General features: G+C 46.6%; 1 protein-coding gene across 1 annotated transcript in view; it reads right to left on the reverse strand.

The window, feature by feature from the left end:
* Positions 1-14,961, reverse strand: part of LOC115160947 (solute carrier family 15 member 2) — a 33,635-nt gene extending 18,674 nt beyond the window's left edge. The window contains exons 1-6 of the mRNA XM_029711511.1: positions 14,808-14,961; positions 13,312-13,358; positions 12,810-12,897; positions 6,686-6,827; positions 3,438-3,530; positions 3,211-3,310 (exon numbers count right to left, since the gene is read on the reverse strand). Of these exons, the coding sequence (XP_029567371.1) occupies positions 3,211-3,310; positions 3,438-3,530; positions 6,686-6,827; positions 12,810-12,897; positions 13,312-13,358; positions 14,808-14,823 (486 nt within the window). The 5' untranslated portion in view covers positions 14,824-14,961. The remainder of the gene's footprint in view (positions 1-3,210; positions 3,311-3,437; positions 3,531-6,685; positions 6,828-12,809; positions 12,898-13,311; positions 13,359-14,807) is intronic.
* Positions 14,962-24,447: the final 9,486 nt, after the last annotated feature.

The following is a 24,447-nucleotide window of genomic DNA, read 5'->3' on the forward strand; positions in this document are numbered from 1 at the left end:
GGAAGGAGCAGACGGAGTTCGAGTTGGACTGGCGGGAGAAGTGGACTTGGGAGGAAGTTCTGAACGGGGCCGGACCTTGGCATCAGGCTGGGGAGTATCGCCGCCCGCAGTGGGAAATAGAAGCAGCCAAGGCAGAGAGGCGGTGGTACGAGGCCAGAGTGGACGCGCTGAAGGAGATGCACGAGAGGCACCCCCAAGAAAATTTTGGGGGGGGGCACACGGGTAGTTTGGCTAGGCGTAAGAAGAGCCGGAAGCCAGCTACCCGTGGTTATATGGAGGAGCGTATGAGGTGGGGAGCGCCATGTTTCGCTGAGAAGCGCAATATCTCACCCATACGCACGCACAGTCCGGTGCGAGTTATTCCAGCCCCTCGCAGGTGCCGTGCTAGAGCGGGCATCCAGCCTGGTAGGAGGATGCCTGCGCAGCGCATCTGGTCGCCGGTACGCCTCCGAGGACCAGGCTACCCAACTCCCGCTCTACGCACGGCTACCATCAAGCCCCTGCACAGCCCAGTCTGCCCTGTACGAGCACTCCGCTCGTGCAGGGCTACTAGTTCCATCGAGCCAAGGCGGGTTGTGCAGGAGGTAAGATCTAGACCGGCTGTGCGCCTCCATAGCCCTGGGTTTCCAGCTCCTGTCTCTCGTGCGGACCCGGAAGTGCGTCCACCCAGTCCGACTCGTCCTGTTCCCGCTCCCCGCACTAAACGGCAAGTGCGTAAACCCAGCCTCGCCAGTCAACAGTCGTCGGAGCTGCCCGCCAGTCAACAGTCGTCGGAGCTGCCCGCCAGTCAACAGTCGTCGGAGCTGCCCGCCAGTCAACAGTCGTCGGAGCTGCCCGCCAGTCAACAGTCGTCGGAGCTGCCCGTCAGTCAACAGTCGTCGGAGCTGCCCGTCAGTCAACAGTCGTCGGAGCTGCCCGTCAGTCAACAGTCGTCGGAGCTGCCCGTCAGTCAACAGTCGTCGGAGCTGCCCGTCAGTCAACAGTCGTCGGAGCTGCCCGTCAGTCAACAGTCGTCGGAGCTGCCCGTCAGTCAACAGTCGCCGGAGTGGTCAGACTGCGCTGAACTGCCGGAGTGGCCAGACTGCGCTGAACTGCCGGAGTGGCCAGACTGCGCTGAACTGCCGGAGTGGCCAGACTGCCCTGAACTGCCGGAGTGGCCAGACTGCCCTGAACTGCCGGAGTGGCCAGACTGCCCTGAACTGCCGGAGTGGCCAGACTGCCCTGAACTGCCGGAGTGGCCAGACTGCCCTGAACTGCCGGAGTGGCCAGACTGCCCTGAACTGCCGGAGTGGCCAGACTGCCCTGAACTGCCGGAGTGGCCAGACTGCCCTGAACTGCCGGAGTGGCCAGACTGCCCTGAACTGCCGGAGTGGCCAGACTGCCCTGAACTGCCGGAGTGGCCAGACTGCCCTGAACTGCCGGAGTGGCCAGTCTGCCCTGAACTGCCGGAGTGGCCAGTCTGCCCTGAACTGCCGGAGTGGCCAGTCTGCCCTGAACTGCCGGAGTGGCCAGTCTGCCCTGAACTGCCGGAGTGGCCAGTCTGCCCTGAACTGCCGGAGTGGCCAGTCTGCCCTGAACTGCCGGAGTGGCCAGTCTGCCCTGAACTGCCGGAGTGGCCAGTCTGCCCTGAACTGCCGGAGTGGCCAGTCTGCCCTGAACTGCCGGAGTGGCCAGTCTGCCCTGAACTGCCGGAGTGGCCAGTCTGCCCTGAACTGCCGGAGTGGCCAGTCTGCCCTGAACTGCCGGAGTGGCCAGACTGCCCTGAACTGCCGGAGTGGCCAGACTGCCCTGAACTGCCGGAGTGGCCAGACTGCCCTGAACTGCCGGAGTGGCCAGACTGCCCAGACTGCCCCGAGCTGACAGACTGCCCAGACTGCCCCGAGCTGACAGACTGCCCTGACCTGCCCGAGTTGCCAGACTGCCCTGACCTGCCGGAGTGGCCAGACTGCCCTGACCTGCCGGAGTGGCCAGACTGCCCAGACTGCCCCGAGCTGACAGACTGCCCAGACTGCCCCGAGCTGACAGACTGCCCTGACCTGCCCGAGTTGCCAGACTGCCCTGACCTGCCCGAGTTGCCAGACTGCCCTGACCGTCCCGAGCTGCCAGACTGCCCAGACAGCCTGGAACGGCCTGAGCCGGAGCCGCCTCCAATATAGGTGGGTTGGGGAGGGGGGGTGTAGCACAGTGCCGTCGTTGACGGCAGCCACCCTCCCTTCCCTCCCTTTAGTAAGGGGGAATTTTCTTTTGGGTATTGTTTGGGGGTAATTTTTTTTGTGTTAAGGTGCTTCTGGGGTAGCACCTTTAAGGGGGGGGTACTGTCACGTCCTGGCCAGTATATAAGGTTAATTGTTTTGTAGTTTGGTCAGGGCGTGACAGAGGGTATTTGTTTTATGTGGTTCGGGGTGGTGTGTTTGTGTAAAGGGTGTTTGATTTAGTATGTCCGGGTTTTGGTTTATGTCTAGGTAGTTCTATGTGGAGTCTAGTATGTCTGTTTCTATGTCTGGTGAATTGGTGTTGGGACTCTCAGTTGAAGGCAGGTGTTTTCTATCTGCCTTTGATTGAGAGTCTCATAAATGAGGGTGTGTTTGTGTTTGTGTTTTGGTGGGTGATTGTTCTGTGTTCAGCCCTAGGCTTTGCCAGACTGTTTTGTTGTTCGTTTGTTAGTTCTAGTAGTTTTGTTATTTTGTATTCAGTTGTTTTTTGTAAGTTAATAAATCTAAATATGAGCATACACGTACCTGCTGCATTTTGGTCCTCATTCACCAACGACAACCGTGACACACTGTGTTGCCAGTCACAGTGTAGGGCGTGAGATGCTACTGAAATTTTTAATGTTGTCAGTAAGCTACAAAGTAACCTATGCTTCAGAGGGGAGGGGCAGCCTACACATAAACGCATACCCACTGGCAAAGATTTCCAGCTGGCAGGAAGACGCTGGATTAAGTTTCTGAGTGACAGAGTGAGGCCTTTGCATAGGCTTTTTGTTGTAATTTGTGTGGGACTGGATAAAAATGCCCGGAATGTAAAATAACGTTATTTACCGGTTCCCATGCTTTTAAAATAAAGTTTCTGTTTCGGAACAGTATAGGTCACTTTCGTTTCCGGTTTGGGTTCTGTTCCTCAAATAATTTCATTATTTTCAGTTTTTTTGGTTCTGTTCCCTGAAAAGTTCCAACCCCTGTATAAATGTTGGATATAATATTCTCTTACATGCTCTTCATCAAACTGGTCACCTCCGAACGCTGCTACACAGGGTTTGATACCTCCTGTACCAAAGGCTATGAGGATCAGACCCACCATAGACAGTACTCTAGAACACACAAACACACATACACATACACATACACATACAGAGCACAGCGTTAGATGTCAGATTGGTCAACCCATTTACAGGGTAACATTTCTAGCTCTTAACCAATCAGTGATCAACTACCCACATGTGTATGGTTGAGTCCCCCACACTCGGTATGGCCCCAACAGACTTGACGATGTGACCGAGCACATAGACAACAGAGAGGTAGACAATGGTCCTGTGGATGACATGACACACAGTAGTTACTTTCACAATTAGCTTAGAATAGAATAGAATACTTGAAACCACAATAGATCAGAGTATTTTTCCCTTTAAGGGATGAAAAGACCACCAAAAACCCTGAAATTTCCATCCCTAACTATAACATTTTCCAACAAGATAGAACTGCCAAAGGGGGTTGAGTTGCAATCTACTGCAGAGATAGCCTGCAGAGTTCTGTTTTACTGTCAGCAGAACTCAAACAATTTGAGCTTCTAATTTTCAAAATCCACCTTTGCAGAAACAAGTCTCTCACCATTGCCGCTTGCCATAGACCACCTTCTGCCCCCAGCTGTGCCCTGGACACCATATGTGAATTGATTGCCCCCCCATCTATCTTCAGAGCTCGTGCTGTTAGGTGACCTAAACTGGGACATGTTAACACCCCAGCCATCCTACAATCTAAGCTTGATGATCTTAATCTCACACAAATGATCAATGAACCTACCAGGTACAACCCCAAATCTGTAAGCATGGGCACCCTCATCGATATCATCCTAAACAACCTGCCCTCCAAATACACCTCTGCTGTCTTCAACCAGGATCTCAGCGATCACTGCCTCATTGCCTGTGTCCGTAATGGGTCTGCGGTCAAACTACCACCCCTCATCACTGTCAAACGCTCCCTAAAACACTTCAGCGAGAAGGCCTTTTTAATTGACCTGGCCCGGGTATCCTGGAAGGATATTGACATAATTCCGTCAGTAGAGGATGCCTGGTTATTCTTTAAAAGTGCTTCCTTCACCATCTTAAATAAGCATGCCCCATTCAAAAAATGTAGAACCAGGAACAGATACAGCCCTTGGTTCACTCCAGACCTGACTGCCCTTGACCAGCACAAAAACATCCTGTGGCGTACTGCATTAGCATCGAATAGCCCCCGTGATATGCAACTTTTCAGGGAAGTTAGGAACCAATATACACAGGCAGTTAGGAAAGCAAAGGCTAGCTTTTTCAAACAGAAATTTGCATCCTGTAGCACAAACTCCAAAATGTTCTGGGACACTAAAGTCCATGGAGAATAAGAGCACCTCCTTCCAGCTGTCCACTGCACTAAGGCTAGGAAACACTGTCACCACCGATAAATCCACGATAATTGAGAATTTCATGAAGCATTTTTATACGGCTGGCAATGCTTTCCACCTGGCTACCCCTACCCCGGTCAATAGCCCTGCACCCCCCACAGCAACTTGCCCAAGCCTCCCCATTTCTCCTCACCCAAATCCAGATAGCTCATGATCTGAAAGAGCTGCAAAATCTGGACTCCTACAAATCACCCTCTGTTTCTAAAATTATCAGAAATTGTTGCAACCCCTATTACTAGCCTGTTCAACCTCTCGCATCGTCTGAGATCCCAAAAGATTGGAAAGCTGCTGCGGTCATCCCCCTCTATCTATCCTACCCTGCCTCTCTAAGGTCTTCGAAAGCCAAGTTAACAAACAGATCACCGACCATTTCGAATCCCACCGTACCTTCTCCACTATGCAATCTGGTTTCCGAGCTGGTCATGGGTGCACCTCAGCCATGCTCAAGGTCCTAAACGATATCATAACCTCCATCGATAAGAGACAATACTGTGCAGCTGTATTCAGCAACCTGGCCAAGGCTTTCAACTCTGTCAATCACAACTTATCGGCAGACTCAACAGCCTTGGTTTCTCAAATGACTGCCTCGCCTGGTTCACCAACTACTTCTCAGACAGAGTTCAGTGTGTCAAATCGGAAGGCCTGTTGACCGGACCTCTGGCAGTCGCTATGGGGGTGCCACAGGGTTCAGTTCTCGGGCCGACTATTTTCTCTGTATACATCGATGATGTCGCTCTTGCTGCTGGTGATTCTCTGATCCACCTCTATGCAGACGACACCATTCTGTATACTTCTGGCCCTTCTTTGGACACTGTGTTAACTAACCTCCAGACAAGCTTCAATGCCATACAACTCTCCTTCCGTGGCCTCTAACTGCTCTTAAATACAAGTAAAACTAAATGCATGCTCTTCAACCGATCGCTGCCCGCACCTGCCCACCCGTCCAGCATCACTACTCTGGGCGGTTCTGACTTAGAATATGTGGACAACTACAAATACCTAGGTGTCTGGTTAGACTGTAAACTCTCCTTCCAGACTCACATTAAGCATCTCCAATCCAAAATTAAATCTAGAATCAGCTTCCTATTTCGCAACAAAGCCTCCTTCACTCATGCTGCCAAACATACCCTCGTAAAACTGACTATCCTGCCGATACTTGACTTCGGCGATGTCATTTTTCAAAATAGCCTCCAACACTCTACTCAGCAAATTGGATGCAGTCTATCACAGTGCCATCCGTTTTGTCACCAAAGCCCCACATGCTACCCACCATTGCGACCTGTATGCTCTCGTTGGCTGGCCCTCGTTTCATATTCGTCGCCAAACCCACTGGCTCAAGGTCATCTATAAGTCTTTGTTAGGTAAAGCCCCACCTTATCTCAGCTCACTGGTCACCATAGCAGCACCTACCCGTAGCACGCGCTCCAGCAGGTATATTTCACTGGTCACCCCCAAAGCCAATTCCTACTTTGGCCTCCTTTCCTTCCAGTTCTCTGCTGCCAATGACTGGAACGAATTGCAAAAACCACTGAAGCTGGAGACTCATATCTCCCTCTAACTTTAACTTTAAGCATCAGCTGTCAGAGCAGCTCACATATCACTGCACCTGTACATAGCCCATCTGTAAATAGCCCATCCAATTACCTCATCCCAATAATGTTATTTATTTTATTTTTTTGCTCCTTTGCACCCCAGTATCTCTACTTGCACATTCATCTTCTGCATATCTATCACTCCAGTGTTTAATTGCTAAATTGTAATCATTTCGCCACTATGGCCTATTTATTGCCTTACCTCCCTTATCTTACATCATTTGCACACACTGTATATAGACTTCTATTGTGTTATTGACAATGTTTGTTTATTCCATGTGTAACTCTGTGTTGTTGTTGGTGTCGCACTGCTTTGCTTTATCTTGGCCAGGTCGCAGTTGTAAATGAGAACTTGTTCTCAACTAGCCTACCTGGTTAAATAAAGTTGAAATTTAAAGTATATATATTTTTTAAAGTGGCTTCTACATCTAACTCACTTGAACTTGCCCAGCCAAGAGTCAGCGATGAGGGCCCCCAGCACAGGGGTGAAGTAGCAGAGGCTGGAGAAGGCATGGTACACTGCTGTGGATAGGTTCGGGTCCCAATGCAGGTAGTTGATGAAGTACAGTGTCAGCACCGCTACAAAGAAACACAGTAAGCACCAGGTTAGGGATCAGAGTTTTGCAATATAATAATGTGGCTAAACTCTCTTTTTTCAGTATTGTTTGCTATAATATGTATATATTTACTTATTTTCAATTAGCGTACAATACAATTCACCAAATACAATTTTGAGACCCACTATCTCACTGACTACTACAATGTATTTTTTATATGTGAGACTCCGTAAACTCTTTACTACTGAAAATAAGGATAAGATTATGTAAACTCTTTACTACTAAAAATAAGGATAAGATTACATAAACTCTTTACTACTGAAAATAAGGATAAGATTATGTAAACTCTTTACTACTAAAAATAAGGATAAGATTACGTAAACTCTTTACTACTGAAAATAAGGATAAGATTACGTAAACTCTTTACTACTAAAAATAAGGATAAGATTATGTAAACTCTTTACTACTGAAAATAAGGAAACACACTTAAAACCTTTTAAACATTAAGTCCCCTATTTAGGAGACCTTCGTTATAATGTAATTGTTTTACCAAGGCATATCAAGGTTATTGGCTTAGTAATCAACTTCTGTTACACTGGGTTTTCACCAACAACGAATTTGACTGCTTCAATTAATTTAGCCTCAAATTACTCTGGGGTATCCGGTCACATATCCACAGCCATTGGAGACTTGGGAGTACCACCTTAACGCTCATTCAGTGATTGGACTGTCTGTCAATTTGTGTCGGAACGGTACATCACAGGCACATAAGCTGCATATAGCTGCAAAACTGAGAGTTTACTGGAGCGTTAGACAGTAGTTCCATCGTTCTATGACAAACACACATCAATTTATATAGAAATTAATTTTAAAAATTTAACAGTTTGAAGATGTGAAACAAAACCACTTTGTTCATCACAGAGGGACAAACTAAATAATAGATGAAAGATGAGATTGTGATGAATCAGTAGAGTTGCTGACCAACTCTGTGGTACGTTCACAGGGAGAGAGACTACAACGAATGAGAGCAGTCCACCAAGAAATGAGTCAGATATTCCCTGACCACTAGTTACAGTTTAAGTCGGAAGTTTACATACACTTAGGTTGGAGTCATTAAAACTCGTTTTTCAACCACAAATTTCCAACAATTGCATAGTAATTTTTCCAACAATTGTTTACAGACAGATTATTTCACTTATAATTTACTGTATCACAATTCCAGTGGGTCAGAAGTTTACATACACTAAGTTGACTGTGCCTTTAAACAACTTGGAAAATTCCAGAAAATGATGTCATGGCTGTAGAAGCTTCTGATAGGCTAATTGACATCATTTGAGTCAATTGGAGGTGTACCTGTGGATGTATTTCAAGGCCTACCTTCAAACTCAGTGCCTCTTTGCCTGACATCATGGGAAAATCAAAAGAAATCAGCCAAGACCTCAGGAAAAAAACTGGAGACCTCCACGAGTCTGGTTCATCCTTGGGAGCAATTTCCAAATGCCTGAAGGTACCACGTTCATCTGTACAAACAATAGTACGCAAGTATAAACACCATGGGACCACGCAGCCGTCATAACGCTCAGGAAGGAGACGCGTTCTGTCTCCTAGAGATTAATGTACTTTGATGTGAAAAGTGCAAATCAAACACAGAACAACAGCAAAGGACCTTGTGAAGATGCTGGAGGAAACAGGTACAAAAGTATCTATATCCACAGTAAAAAGATTCCTATATCGACACAACCTGAAACACCGCACCGCAAGGAAGAAGGCACTGCTCCAAAACTGCCATGAAATAGCCAGACTACGGTTTGCAACTGCACATGGGGACAAAGATCGTACTTTTTGGAGAACTTTCCTCTGGTCTGATGAAACAAAAATAGAACTGTTTGACCATAATGACCATCGTTATGTTTGGAGGAAAAAGGGGGAGGCTTGCAAGCCAAAGAACACCATCCCAACCATGAAGCAAAGGGGTGGCAGCATCATGTTGTCGAGGGGGCTTTGGTGCAGGACGGACTGGTGCACTACACAAAAGAGATGGCATCATGGGGCAGGAAAATTACGTGGATATATTGAAGCAACATCTCAAGACATCAGTCAGGAAGTTAAAGCTTGGTCGCAAATGGGTCTTCCAAATGGACATTGACCCCAAGCATACTTCCAAAGTTGTGCAAAAAATCCTCTATGAATGGCAAAGAGGGGTCTGGATGCGCCAGCACGGGAGCATCGGTAGACAGAGTCTTCAGACGACCAAAAGCTCTGTCCGCCACCGCCAACCACCGGAAACGCACCGGCCCCCTCTTCAACAGTGAAGTAATGGGAGCCACCACCTGCCCAAAACCCCGGATAAAACTCCGGTAGTAATTGGCAAACCCTAAAAACCGCTGCACCTCCTTTACCGTGGTCGGAGTCGGCCAATTACGCACGCCCGAAATGCGGTCACACTCCATCACCACCCCAGATGTGGAAATGCGATACCCCAGAAAAGAGACGGCTTGTTTGGAGAACACAAATTTCTCGGCCTTGACGTACAGGTCATGCTCCAACAGTCGCCCAAGCACCTTACGCACTAGAGACACATGCGCGGCGCGTGTGGCGGAGTAGATCAGAATGTCATCGATGTACACCACACCCTGCCCGTGCAGGTCCCGGAGAATCTCGTCTACAAAGGATTGGAAAATGGCTGGAGCAATCTCCAACCCATACGGCATGACAAGGTACTCATAATGGCAAGATGTGGTACTAAACGCGGTCTTCCACTCATCTCCATCTCGGATACGCACCAAATTATCTGCGCTCCTGAGATCCAGTTTTGTGAAGAAGCGTGCTCCGTGAAATGATTCCACCGCCGTGGTGATGAGAGGTAGCGGGTAACTAAATCCCACTGTGATGAAATTTAGACCTCTATAGTCAATGCACGGACGCAAACCTTCCTCCTTCTTCACAAAAAAAAAGCTTGAGGAGACGGGTGACGTGGATGGCCGAATGTATCCCTGCCTCAGTGACGTATGTCTCCATAGCCACCGTCTCCTCCTGTGACAGGGGATACACGTGACTCCTGGGAAGTGTAGCGTACAATCTCCTCGTCGATGAGGTGGTAATTGAGTCGCCTTCGTTTTACTGAAGGCGATAGCCAAAATCGGCATATTCTGAGGGAATGCGCACAGTGGAGACTTGGTCTGGACTCTCCACCGTAGTCGCACCGATGGAAACTCCCACACATCTACCCGAGCACTCCTCTGACCTCCCCTTAAGAGCCCTCTGTCTTCACAAAATTTTAGGATTGTGATAAGCTAACCAGGGAACCCCCAGCACCACCGGAAACGCAGGGGAATCAATGAGGAAGAGGCTAATCTGCTCCTCATGACCCCCCCGCGTTACCATGACCAGTGGAACTGTGGCCTCCCTGACCAGCCCTGACCCAAGTGGTCGACTATCTAAGGCGTGCACGGGGAAGGGTTGGTCCAACTGAACCAAAGGAATCCCTAACTTAGTCTTGAACTCACGGTCCATAAAACTCCCAGCTGCGCCTGAATCGACTAGCGCCTTATGCTGGGAATGAGGGGAAAACTTGGGAAAAGAAACCAACACATACATATGGCCGACAGGGAGCTCTGGGTGAGCCTGGTGCTGACTCACCTGAGGTGTCCGAGTAGTGCTCTGCCTGCCCTCTCGACTCCCAGATGAGCTCCTCCAGCACCGGTCAGCAGTGTGTCCTCTCCAACCACAGCTGGTGCAGGAGGAGACTCCTCCTCCAGTCGTCCTAGCAGCAGCACCCCCTAGCTCCATGGGCGTCGGAGCGGGAGTGCTGGGAGGTGGAACGAACAGGGCCCGATCAGGACGCCCGCGAGCAGCCAGCATGTTGTCCAATCTGATGGACATGTCAATGAGTTGGTCCAGAGTTAGGGTGGTGTCCCGACAAGCCAGCTCCCTGCGGACGTCCTCTCTAAGGCTACACCTATAATGGTCCATCAGGGCCCTGTCATTCCACCCCGCGCCAGCGGCCAGGGTCCGAACTCCAGCGCGAAGTCCTGCTCGCTTCTCGTCTCCTGCCTTAGATGGAATAGCCGTTCACCTGCCGCTCTGCCCTCCGGTGGATGGTCGAACACAGCCCGGAAGCGACGGGTGAACTCTGGGTAATGGTCCCTTGCTGAATCCGGACCCTCTCAGACCGCGTTGGCCCATTCCAGGGCTTTACCCGTAAGACAGGAGACGAGGACGTTGACGCGCTCCTCTCCCGAGGGAGTCGGGTGGATGGTCGCCAGGTAAAGCTCCAACTGGGGCAGGAACACCTTACACCCGGCAACCGTCCCATCGTATTCCCTCGGGAGCGCAAGCCTAATCCCGCTGGGGCTGGGCGCCGTCAGAGATGGTGGTGGTGCAGGTTGGAGAGCAGCGGAGGGTGGGGTAGGGAGAGAGCTCATCTCCCATCTCTCCATCCTCGCCAACACTTCATCCATGGCGGTCCCCAGACGATGTAGGATGGCGGTATGTTGAGCGACACGCTCCTCCATGGATGGGTGGGGCGCGTCTGCTCCTGCTGACTCCATAATATTCGGGTGCGGGATTCTGTCAGTACTCACTAGTAGTGGTTGGGTGAAGTCAGGCACAGGAGACCAAATATGCAATAGTAGAGCGTTTTATTTCCAGAGTCAAAACCACCATGAACAGGCATGAATAAGGAAAACTCAACCAGACAAAAATGTCCACCCCAAAAGGGCCAGAACGCAGTCCAGAATAAAACGGCAGTCCACAATAGAAAAAAGAGAAATACGTAACCCCCAAACCCACGACAGGTAACACGAAACAATCCCGCACAAAACCCAACCTAGAACAGCAAGACTAAATAACCCACTAATGAACTGAACTCAAAACAGGTGCAACACAAGACAGACAAAACCAAACGAAAAGGGAAAAGGGGATCGGTGGCAGCTAGTAGGACGGCGACGATGACCGCCGAGCCCCGCACGAACAGAGAGAGGAGCCACCTTCGGTAGAAGTCGTGACAGAAAAGCATACCTGCGGTAAAAGATATCAAACAGTGATGACAGGCTTTGACATGACGGTCACAGCCACACGTTCACTGGTTAGGTAGGACACAATATATATTTTAGATAGGAGCAACAGTAGTGATACATACTCTCAATCTGAAGTGATATTCGTCCATAAATACAGAGCACAAGTACAACCCTTTTTATATAAACCTTTTAAGGTAGTAAGAAAATAAGCATTCACTTAATATTTAAATAAACCACCAGCTAGCAATAGCTAGAGTGACATTGTAGTGCAGTGACCAACGGTGCTAGTTAGCTCGTCATTAACATGGCTAGCTAAGCCAGCAAAAACTTGGTTAACTTGCCGAAATATGTCTTAAATACATTAACGGCAAAATAAATATATACATAGTCCTATTCGTTATTGACTTCAGGATATATGAACCAGTTTTCCAAAGACACTATTGTGTTATACAGTTTTAAATACTGAGGAAGGAGACACATACACACTCTCAGAATATCTCTCTCAGACTGAGGAGCAGGCAGACCAACTTCCCAAATAGGGGAGAAACACTCAAAACCCACTAGCTGTTCTTTCAAAGAAAATAATACAATGTCCGAAGACCTCTCGTATTGCCAACCTTACTACAATGGCAGCAAATATTCTTGTGAATTCAGCAACACATAATGAAAGGAAACTTTATTTATATCACCCCTTTTCCTGAAGTGAATGGTTTCACCTACAACGCCGCGAACTGCGGCGTTCTTTGATATCTACATTGCGCGCGAGGTTGATGGAAACTCTACATTTTCACTTTGTCACATGTACACTTGCCTGCTCATGTCGCCTGTTTGTGTCTTAGTTAGGTTAACAATCTTTCAAGCCATTGTAGGAGAACCATTCTTAGTAATGTTCTTAGTTAGGTTCTTACTTAGGAGAACCATTCTTTATTATATTCTTAGTTCGGTTCTTAGTTAGGAGAAACATTCTTAATTATAGGTTACTATACCTTTCATGCCATAGTAGGAGAAGCGTTCACAGAACTCATTCACCACTATAAAGGAGATGCTGACAGGGTAGTTGGTCCCACATAGTTTCTGAGAAGAAAGGAGAAAGAGAGACAGAGGGACAGAGAGAGGAGAAGGGAGAGAGAAAGAGAGCGAGAGAGAGAAATGCAGAGAGAGAGAGGGAGAGAAAAAAGAGAGAGGGTACATAAGGACTATGCACAGTTTACTGGAGTAGCCAATATCCATTCTAACTACAATCAGTTAAACAATACAATTATGACATTGTCCATTCATGGTACAAAGAAATGACAAGTACTACTAAGGTCTGAAGAAGAAGAAATTAAAGTTGAAATGTCGCTCAACTAAGAAACCAAGAAAACTAAGATGCCACTTTCCAACAATCATCCAATCGATATCCATTGTGCCTGTTCAAGGCACTTTCCAAAGACAGGACCATGGATATAGTGCAATGAAACATGAAAGTAGAGAAATATCAAAAATTACCGGTGATTTGCTTGTCTTTCCATTTTCATGAATTTTCAACTCATGTTCTGTAAGGAAATCACAAAATAATTTAACATTGGAGGTATTGCATTTACAAGATGCATGTACATGACATGACGTACTGTATCTACATTTAAAGTAACTGTCCAGTGTTTCCAGATTTCTATGAAATAAGATCTATAATTAATTACAATATTATTGAAATCATTTTCCTTCCACTTTTTAAAATTATGATTAAAAAGCAGCTTTTCTGTGTTGGAATGGTGTGGGTGTACCCCAACAACAGAATGGTGTGGGTGTATACTGGTCCATAAAAATATTAATGCAAGTAGACCGCTGATTGGCCAGCTCATCCTCATCAGGAAATAGTAAGCATTTTTTAAATGCCTGTTTAAGATATAGGTTTGAGGTGGGGTTTTTGGAATGTTTTTTTTCTACAATGTATGCTTTGGCCACAAGTACCAGTATATGTCACGTCCTGACCATAGAAAGATGTTATTTTCTAAGGTAGAGTAGGTCAGGGCGTGACAGGTTTTTTTCTCTCGATGTTTTCTATTTCTATGTTTAGGTTCTAGTTTTGTATTTCTATGTTGGAGTTTTGTTTAGGATGATCTCCAATTAGAGGCAGCTGGTCCTCGTTGTCTCTAATTGGAGATCATACTTAAGTAGGGGTTTTTCCACCTGGGTTTTGTGGGTGATTAATTTTGAGTAGTGTATGTTTCACCTCTGCTTCAAGGTTTGCTGTTTTTGTCATTCAGTTTATTTATGTATTGCATAGTTTCACAGTATAAATAAAATGTGGAATGACACACATGCTGCACTTTGGTCTGCTCATTCCTACAAAAACCGTGACAGTATAGGATAGGACAACATTATTTGAGTATGAGTTAACAGAATATGAACTTTTAAAAGTGAGATTTTCACTGGACAGTTACTTTAAACATAATCTCTAATAAATGCAGGCCTTCTGTCAAATGCAATGAAATCCAACCCGTATTGCAGTGTTCACGCAGTGACAAATACTAGTCAATTAGGTGCATAATTTCTGGGAATTGCCATAGTGACTATTAACAATAAAATAATAATTCATGCCAGACTACTCATTATTATTACGCTCTATGGCCTATGAGAAGAGAGTGGTTTATGGTAATAATAGGTCAAATGAATACAAACGCTCCGATGATGCGCCTGTTGACTCAGTTCCATTGCAAATAGACAGATGTGATGGAAAACATATTCAGAAGTTTCGCAGTCAAAACCAAATACTAAATGCAAAATTACAAATTCCACATATTTCAGCATTTCTATAAATCGAGCACATGTTACACATTTGCCTACATCCATCCATCTTGTCAAGCATTGGCATGCATAACGACAATCATTCGCCATTTGTCACTCTACAAAAAACTGAAAACTATTGATAATAAAGTTTGTGTGTAAAACTCTTTCCTTCAAATATGCATGGACCATAGATCCAATAAAAAGACATGCATTACCCTTTCGTGTCTCCATTTCTTCTGTTTTTTTCTGGAGTGTTTTTGGCACACTAGCGTCGCATCGGTCGGTGGACCTCTTGACGTGTGTCCAAGTCCGTTCCTCTCTTGTCTATGACTCTGAGCGCACTGCGCAGTAATGGAAAACGCAGCTCTCTTATAACATATGTTCAACCCCTTAGTTAATATTCGACTCCAGATCCATGAATCTGTGACTTCAAGAGCTGTTCAGTACAGATATGTTACTGTCAGTAGAATAACAGATCTTACTTGACTTTCATATAGCCCAGCAGAGTCTGGACTGTGTGGGAACCTGCCTGTGAACCAGATTCTGGATGCACAATAGAGTTCTTGTTTGGGTTTTTGAACCCGCAAACCTGAGCATGGAATGCCTGTTGAAATTGGCCTGAAGTGATCATAGCCTGTGAGTTCCTTGAGTCCCACTGGTGGATAGTAGACTAACAGTAGTGTTTGCTCAGACAAAATAGGGTAGGCTAAGCCTACCTTTTGATAAGAAAATTTTAGAGAACATTTATCCCTCATCATTTTATTATCAAATCATTAGTCTGCCTATTTAACTAATTAAACTGTGGTAGTAGTTGGCTTGATGTGAATTAATAATTCGTGACTTGTAACTTCGTTAGTCTACTCTCTGACGAAGTCCATGCTGCTGAAACGCGTCAGAGATTTTACATATTTGTTCCATTAAACAAACTGTAAAAATGAAGGCATTTTCATTATATGAAGAGTGCCTCTGGTCCTCCTTGTTTTTTTAAATATTTTCTCAATTGGATAACTTCGATATGTTCTGGCACTTTTAACTGAGACATTTTTAGGGTTTTGTTATCATGCATTTTTTTTTCTCATGGAGTGCTATTGTTGAAGTGACTGAATAAAACAAATTGTTCACACAAAAAAGTTTTCATGTAGTTCATCTCTAGTATTTCCTGATTTCCACACACAGGTGTAGGATCTTAATTTGACCTGTATTGTTACAGCAAAATAATCATTCAGAAACAAGATTTCATTGTAATGTTGCTTGATAAGGGGTTAGGCTATTAGCTGGCCAAAAGTAGGCTACATGAAACGTGCAATACTGTTAATATAACCATGTTAGTGTGGGTTTTCAGTGAATGTATGTAAATCGCAAAGCTCATCTGCATTCCCTGCAGTGCAGGACAATTCTCAGCAACAAAATAGTGGATTGTAAAACTCAATAGTATATAGTATATATTAGCATATAACTCTTTCCCCCATGAAACCCCTACCATGCTGTTTGGTTATATTTTCCATGTCAATAGTCTCCAATTGTAAATAAATGAATGGTCAGCATGTCACATTTACATTCTCCTTTGATGTGCTATGATGTTCCACCCTGGTGCCAGTGACCATCCCCTATGCATGAGCACCACAGGCGGCAGTAGAGACACTGACTACATAACAGCATGACTTTTTAATTGGTTGTTGAATGTGTGTGCTGAGAGAAAGGGTTAATTTAATGTATTTATTTTTAAATTGAACCATTATTTAATTAGGCAAGTCAGTTAAGAACAAATTCTTATTTACAATGATGGTCTACACCAGTCAAACCCGGACAACGCAGGACCAATTGTGCACCGCCCTATGGGACTCCCAATCATGGCCGGTTGTGATGCAGCCCAGATTCGAACCAGGGTGTCTGTAGTGACGCCTCTAGCACTGAGATGCAGTGCCTTAGACTGCTGCCCCACTCGGGAGCATGAAGACAGGATATGTACCCACTGTCAACAAAATGAGGTGGAAACCAAGCTGCACTTTCTAACTTCCTGCCAAATGTAGGACCATATAAGAGACGTATATTTCCCTCAAATTACACAAATCCACAAAGAATTTGAACACAAATTCAAAATCCCATATCTGTTAGGGGAAATACCTCAGTGTGCAATCACAGAAGCAAGATTTTGACTTGCTGCCACCAGAAAAGGTCAGCCAGTGAGTCAAAAACACCAATGTAAATAAATATAACCTATATTTATCTGCCTATTTATTTCCCTTCAATCAATCATTCATTCTACTAGTTGCACATTGTCACAATAGCTTACTAATAGCCGCTACAGCCTATTTATTGCCTTACCTCCCTAATCTTACCTCACAGATTTTTTTTCTATTGTGTTATTGACTGTACATTTGTTTATTCCATGTGTAACTCTGTGTTGTTTGTGTCGCACTGCTTTGCTTTATCTTGGCCAGGTCGCAGTTGTAAATGAGAACTTGTTCTCAACTGGCCTACCTGGTTAAATAAAGGCGAAAAAAGAATATGTAACATTTTAAATGTTATACTATATTTTTTAATCGCTAACGATATAATATTTTGAACATTATTATTCTCTTGAAACGTTTTGTGTGTCTATTGTTTGCTGTTATGTCTGATTGTTTTTGTCTTTGTTTTGTTTAATTTGCTTTGTTGGTTTTTGGTGTTGTTGTTTAGGCAATATACACTGAAGAAAAATATAAACGCAACGTGCAACAATTTCTATGATTTTACTGAGTTACAGTTAATATAGGGAAATCCGTCAATTTAAATGAATTCATTAGGCCCTAATCTATGGATTCAACATGACTGGCAATACAGATATGCATCTGTTAGTCAAAGATACTTTTAAAAAAATGGGGGGCGTGGATCAGAAAACCAGTCAGTATCTGGTGTGACCACCATTTGCCTCATGCAGCACGACACCTCCTTCACATTGAGTTGATGAGGCTGTTGATTGTGGCCTGTGGAATGTTGACCCACTCCTCTTCAATGGCTGTGCGAAGTTTGTGGATATTGGCGGGAACAGGAACACGCTGTCGTACACGTCGATCCAGAGCATCCCAAACATGCTCAATGGTTGACATGTCTGGTGTGTATGCAGGGCATGGAAGAACATTTTCAGCTTCCAGGAATTGTGTAAGGATCCTTGCGACATGGGCCTGTGCATTATCATGCTGAAACATGAAGTGATGGCGGCGGATGAATGGCACAACAATGAGCCTCAGGATCTCGTCTCGGTATCTCTGTGCATTCAAATTTCCATCGTTAAAACACAATTGTGTTCATTGTCTGTAGCTTATGCCTGCCCACACGATAACCCCACTGCCACAACTGGGGGCACTCTGTTCACAACGTTGACATCAGCACACCGCTTGCCCACATGATGTCATAAACATGGTCTGCGGTTGTAAGGCTGGTTGGACGTACTGCCACATTTTTTTTATTAAGTTGGAGGGGGCTTATGGTAGAGTAATGAACATAAAATTCTCTGGCAGCTCTGGTGGACATTCCTGTAATCAGCATGCCAACTGCACGTTCCCTAAAAACTTGAGACATCTGTGGCATTGAGTTGTGTGACAGAGCTGTACATTTCAGTGGCCGTTTATTGCAGAGAAATAAGCTTTTGTGCAGATGGAACATTTCTGGGATCTTTTATTTCAGCTCATGAAACATGGGACCAACACTGTACATGTTGCATTTATATTTTTGTTCAGTGTAAAAAATATGTTTCCCATGCCATAAAGCCCATTTGAATTGAACTGGATGTAGAGAGAGAGAAAGAGAGAAAAAGAGAGCGAGAGAGATCAAGAGAGCTAAGGGAACCCTGGGCCATTGAAAACAGCAACCCATACAAGGACCTGTACTCAGTAATCTAATTCACTGAAAGACTTCAATTGCTCCTTTGAAATTCTGACCACAGGACCCTTCTAGCACAGTCTCAGATATAGGCTATGTTAAAACTGTGATGTGAAAAGAAAATCGAGCCTGCAAGTTCAATATGGAACCACTTCCAAAAGGGTTAACAGTTTCCAACATCGGTTGTTTTCTAAACATGTTGTGCCAACTGAATCGCTGCATCTATGGTAACTAAAATAAGCAAATAGATCTGATAGTGATATCACCGTTATCATCCAGTGACTTCAAATGACCACACTCTAAATCCACAACACTGATTTGTCAAGTACATTTTAAGTCACAATTAACTCCAAATAATGCCATAAAGTGTAAAGGTCCCCTGTTTTATGTTGCAATTTCATGCCAACACCTTTCTTTTATTCCTTTATGATATTCGAATGAGGACAGAAACTGCACCTTTTGGATGGATGGTTATCTAGGGATGAGGATGCACTTGAAGCTATGCTGTTTGAAGGGGAGATTAACAGCCAGATCATTGAGTGAGTGGAGGACTATAAATACCTTGGAACCATCATTCACAACAAGCTCTCCTTCAAAAGGAACACTGAACAGATTCACTCTAAATGTCAACAATGGCTGTTCTTTTTACAGAAATGTAGGCAGTTTAATGTACACCCATCCATCCTCCAAGCATTTTATAAATGCTTTATAGAATCCATCCTAGCATTTAATATTGTGCGGTGGTTTGGTGCTCTATGGAACACATTACATTTACATTTACATTTAAGTCATTTAGCAGACGCTCTTATCCAGAGCGACTTACAAATTGGTGCATTCACCTATAATATCCAGTAGAACAACCACTTTACAATAGTGCATCTAAATCTTTTAAAGGGGGGGGGGGGGTTAGAAGGATTACTTTATCCTATCCCAGGTATTCCTTAAAGAGGTGGGGTTTCAGGTGTCTCCGGAAGGTGGTGATTGACTCCGCTGTCCTGGCATCGTGAGGGAGATTGTTCCACCAAATCAAATCAAATCAAATTTATTTATATAGCCCTTCGTACATCAGCTGAAATCTCAAAGTGCTGTACAGAAACCCAGCCTAAAACCCCAAACAGCAAGCAATGCATGTGAAAGAAGCACGGTGGCTGGGAAAAACTCCCTAGGAAAAACTCCTGAGAAAGGCCAAAAACCTAGGAAGAAACCTAGAGAGGAACCAGGCTATGAGGGGTGGCCAGTCCTCTTCTGGCTGTGCCGGGTGGATATTATAACAGAACATGGTCAAGATGTTAAAATGTTCGTAAATGACCAGCATGGTCAAATAATAATAATCATAGTAATTGTCGAGGGTGCAACAAGCACGTCCGGTGAACAGGTCAGGGTTCCGTAGCCGCAGGCAGAACAGTTGAAACTGGAGCAGCAGCATGGCCAGGTGGACTGGGGACAGCAAGGAGTCATCATGCCAGGTAGTCCTAGGGCTCAGGTCCTCCGAGAGAAAGAAAGAAAGAGAGAAAGAGAGAATTAGAGAGAGCATATTTACATTCACACAGGACACCGGATAAGACAAGAGAATACTCCAGATGTAACAGACTGACCCTAGCCCCCCGACACATAAACTACTGCAGCATAAATACTGGAGGCTGAGACAGGAGGGATCAGAAGACACTGTGGCCCCATCCGATGATACCCCCGGACAGGGCCAAACAGGCAGGATATAACCCCACCCACTTTGCCAAAGCACAGCCCCCACACCACTAGAGGGATATCTACAACCACCAACTTACCGTCCGAAGACAAGGCCGAGTATAGCCCACAAAGATGTCCGCCACGGCACAACCCAAGGGGGGGGCGCCAACCCAGACAGGAAGACCACGTCAGTGGCTCAACCTACTCAGGTGACGCACCCCTCCCATGGACGGCATGGAAGAACACCAGTAAGTCAGTGACTCAGCCCCTGTAAAAGGGTTAGAGGCAGAGAATCCCAGTGGGAAGAGGGGAACCGACAAGGCAGAGACAGCAAGGGCGGTTCGTTGCTCCAGCCTTTCCGTTCACCTTCACACTCCTGGGCCAGACTATACTTAAGTCTTCAGTAAAGACTTAAAGGTTGAGACTGAGTCTGCGTCTCTCACATGGGTAGGCAGACCATTCCATAAAAATGGAGCTCTATAGGAGAAAGCCCTACCTCCAGCCGTTTGCTTAGAAATTCTAGGGACAATTAGGAGGCCTGCGTCTTGTGACCGTAGCGTACGTGTAGGTATGTACGGCAGGACCAAATCGGAAAGATAGGTAGGAGCAAGCCCATGTAATGCTTTGTAGGTTAGCAGTAAAACCTTGAAATCAGCCCTTGCCTTAACAGGAAGCCAGTGTAGGGAAGCTAGCACTGGAGTAATATGATCAAATTTTTTGGTTCTAGTCAGGATTCTAGCAGCCGTATTTAGCACTAACTGAAGTTTGTTTAGTGCTTTATCCGGGTAGCCGGAAAGTAGAGCATTGCAGTAGTCGAGCCTAGAAGTAACAAAAGCATGGATTAATTTTTCTGCGTCATTTTTGGACAGAAAGTTTCTGATTTTTGCAATGTTACGTAGATGGAAAAAAGCTGTCCTTGAAGCAGTCTTGATATGTTCTTCAAAAGAAAGATCAGGGTCCAGAGTAACGCCGAGGTCCTTCACAGTTTTATTTGAGACGACTGTACAACCATCCAGATTAATTGTCAGATTCAACAGAAGATCTCTGGCACCATTGGGGTGCCAGAGCGGCGAACAGTTTTGACTGGGCTGAGCGGGAACTGTGCTTCCTCAGAGGTAGGGAGGCGAGCAGGCCAGAGGTGGATGAACGCAGTGCCCTTGTTTGGGTGTAGGGCCTGATCAGAGCCTGAAGGTACGGAGGTGCCGTTCCCCTCACAGCTCCGTAGGCAAGCACCATGGTCTTGTAGCGGATGCGAGCTTCAACTGGAAGCCAGTGGAGAGAGCGGAGGAGCGGGGTGACGTGAGAGAACTTGGGAAGGTTGAACACCAGACAGGCTGCGGCGTTCTGGATGAGTTGTAGGGGTTTGATGGCACAGGCAGGGAGCCCAGCCAACAGCGAGTTGCAGTAATCCAGACGGGAGATGACAAGTGCCTGGATTAGGACCTGCGCCGCTTCCTGTGTGAGGCAGGGTCGTACTCTGCGAATGTTGTAGAGCATGAACCTACAGGATCGGGTCACCGCCTTGATGTTAGTGGAGAACGACAGGGTGTTGTCCAGGATCACGCCAAGGTTCTTAGCACTCTGGGAGGAGGACACAAGGGAGTTGTCAACCGTGATGGCGAGATCATGGAACGGGCAGTCCTTCCCCGGGAGGAAGAGCAGCTCCGTCTTGCCGAGGTTCAGCTTGAGGTGGTGATCCGTCATCCACACTGATATGTCTGCCAGACATGCAGAGATGCGATTCGCCACCTGGTTGTCAGAAGGGGGAAAGGAGAAGATTAATTGTGTGTCGTCTGCATAGCAATGATAGGAGAGACCGTGTGAGGATATGACAGAGCCAAGTGACTTGGTGTATAGCGAGAATAGGAGAGGGCCTAGAACAGAGCCCTGGGGGACACCAGTGGTGAGAGCACGTGGTGCGGAGACAGATTCTCGCCACGCCACCTGGTAGGAGCGACCTGTCAGGTAGGACGCAATCCAAGCGTGGGCCGCGCCGGAGATGCCCAGCTCGGAGAGGGTGGAGAGGAGGATCTGATGGTTCACAGTATCAAAGGCAGCAGATAGGTCTAGAAGGATGAGAGCAGAGGAGAGAGTTAGCTTTAGCAGTGCGGAGAGCCTCCGTGACACAGAGAAGAGCAGTCTCAGTTGAATGCCCAGTCTTGAAACCTGACTGATTAGGATCAAGAAGGTCGTTCTGAGAGAGATAGCAGGAGAGCTGGCCAAGGACGGCACGTTCAAGAGTTTTGGAGAGAAAAGAAAGAAGGGATACTGGTCTGTAGTTGTTGACATCGGAGGGATCGAGTGTAGGTTTTTTCAGAAGGGGTGCAACTCTCGCTCTCTTGAAGACGGAAGGGACGTAGCCAGCGGTCAAGGATGAGTTGATGAGCGACGTGAGGTAGGGGAGAAGGTCTCCGGAAATGGTCTGGAGAAGAGAGGAGGGGATAGGGTCAAGTGGGCAGGTTGTTGGGCGGCCGGCCGTCACAAGACGCGAGATTTCATCTGGAGAGAGAGGGGAGAAAGAGGTCAAAGCACAGGGTAGGGCAGTGTGAGCAGGACCAGCGGTGTCGCTTGACTTAGCAAACGAGGATCGGATGTCGTCAACCTTCTTTTCAAAATGGTTGACGAAGTCATCCGCAGTGAGGGAGGAGGGGGGGGAGGGGGAGGAGGATTCAGGAGGGAGGAGAAGGTAGCAAAAAGCTTCCTAGGGTTTGAGGCAGATGCTTGGAATTTAGAGTGGTAGAAAGTGGCTTTAGCAGCAGAGACAGAAGAGGAAAATGTAGAGAGGAGGGAGTGAAAGGATGCGAGGTCCGCAGGGAGGCGAGTTTTCCTCCATTTCCGCTCGGCTGCCCGGAGCCCTGTTCTGTGAGCTCGCAGTGAGTCGTCGAGCCACGGAGCAGGAGGGGAGGACCGAGCCGGCCTGGAGGATAGGGGACAGAGAAAATCAAAGGATGCAGAGAGGGAGGAGAGGAGGGTTGAGGAGGCAAAATCAGGAGATAGGTTGGAGAAGGTTTGAGCAGAGGGAAGAGATGATAGGATGGAAGAGGAGAGAGTAGCAGGAGAGAGAGAGCGAAGGTTGGGACGGCGCAATACCATCCGAGTAGGGGCAGAGTGAGAAGTTTTTGATGAGAGCGAGAGGGAAAAGGATACAAGGTAGTGGTCGGAGACTTGGAGAGGAGTTGCAATGAGATTAGTGGAAGAACAGCATCTAGTAAAGATGAGGTCAAGCGTATTGCCTGCCTTGTGAGTAGGGGGGGAAGGTGAGAGGGTGAGGTCAAAAGAGGAGAGGAGTGGAAAGAAGGAGGCAGAGAGGAATGAGTCGAAGGTAGACGTGGGGAGGTTAAAGTCACCCAGAACTGTGAGAGGTGAGCCATCCTCAGGGAAGGAACTTATCAAGGCGTCAAGCTCATTGATGAACTCTCCAAGGGAACCTGGAGGGCGATAAATGATGAGGATGTTAAGCTTGAAAGGGCTGGTAACTGTGACAGCATGGAATTCAAATGAGGAGATAGACAGATGGGTCAGGGGAGAAAGAGAGAATGTCCACTTGGGAGAGATGAGGATTCCAGTGCCACCACCCCGCTGGCTCGATGCTCTGGGGGTATGCGAGAACACGTGGGCAGACGAGGAGAGAGCAGTAGGAGTAGCAGTGTTATCTGTGGTGATCCATGTTTCCGTCAGCGCCAGGAAGTCTAGGGACTGGAGGGCAGCATAGGCTGAGATGAACTCAGCCTTGTTGGCCGCAGACCGGCAGTTCCAGAGGCTGCCGGAGACCTGGAACTCCACGTGGGTCGTGCGCGCTGGGACCACCAGGTTAGAGTGGCAGCGGCCACGCGGTGTGAAGCGTTTGTATGGCCTGTGCAGAGGGGAGAGAACAGGGATAGACAGACACATAGTTGACAAGCTACAGAAGAGGCTACGCTAATGCAAAGGAGATTGGAATGACAAGTGGACTACACGTCTCGAATGTTCAGAAAGTTAAGCTTACGTTGCAAAAAATCTTATTGACTAAAATGACGAAAATGATACAGTACTGCTGGCTGGTGGAGTAGGCTAGCTAGCAGTGGCTGCGTTGTTGACTTTGCTTGACCGTGTAGCTGGCTAGGTGTAGCTGGCTAGGTGACCTGGATTGTTTCAGTACTACACCTTGTCATGATACAAAAGCAACTTTGTAGCTAGCTAACATAACACTAATCAAGACGTTCCTTTGTAATGTAGTTAGTTTCTACAGTGTTACTAGTTGGCTGGGTTTGGAAAAATGGCGTCGCGGGGGACAATAGCTGGCTAGCTAACCTCGGTAATTACTAAACT

This window comes from Salmo trutta, chromosome 24 (assembly GCF_901001165.1).
Source record: "Salmo trutta chromosome 24, fSalTru1.1, whole genome shotgun sequence".
Lineage (NCBI taxonomy): Eukaryota > Metazoa > Chordata > Actinopteri > Salmoniformes > Salmonidae > Salmo > Salmo trutta.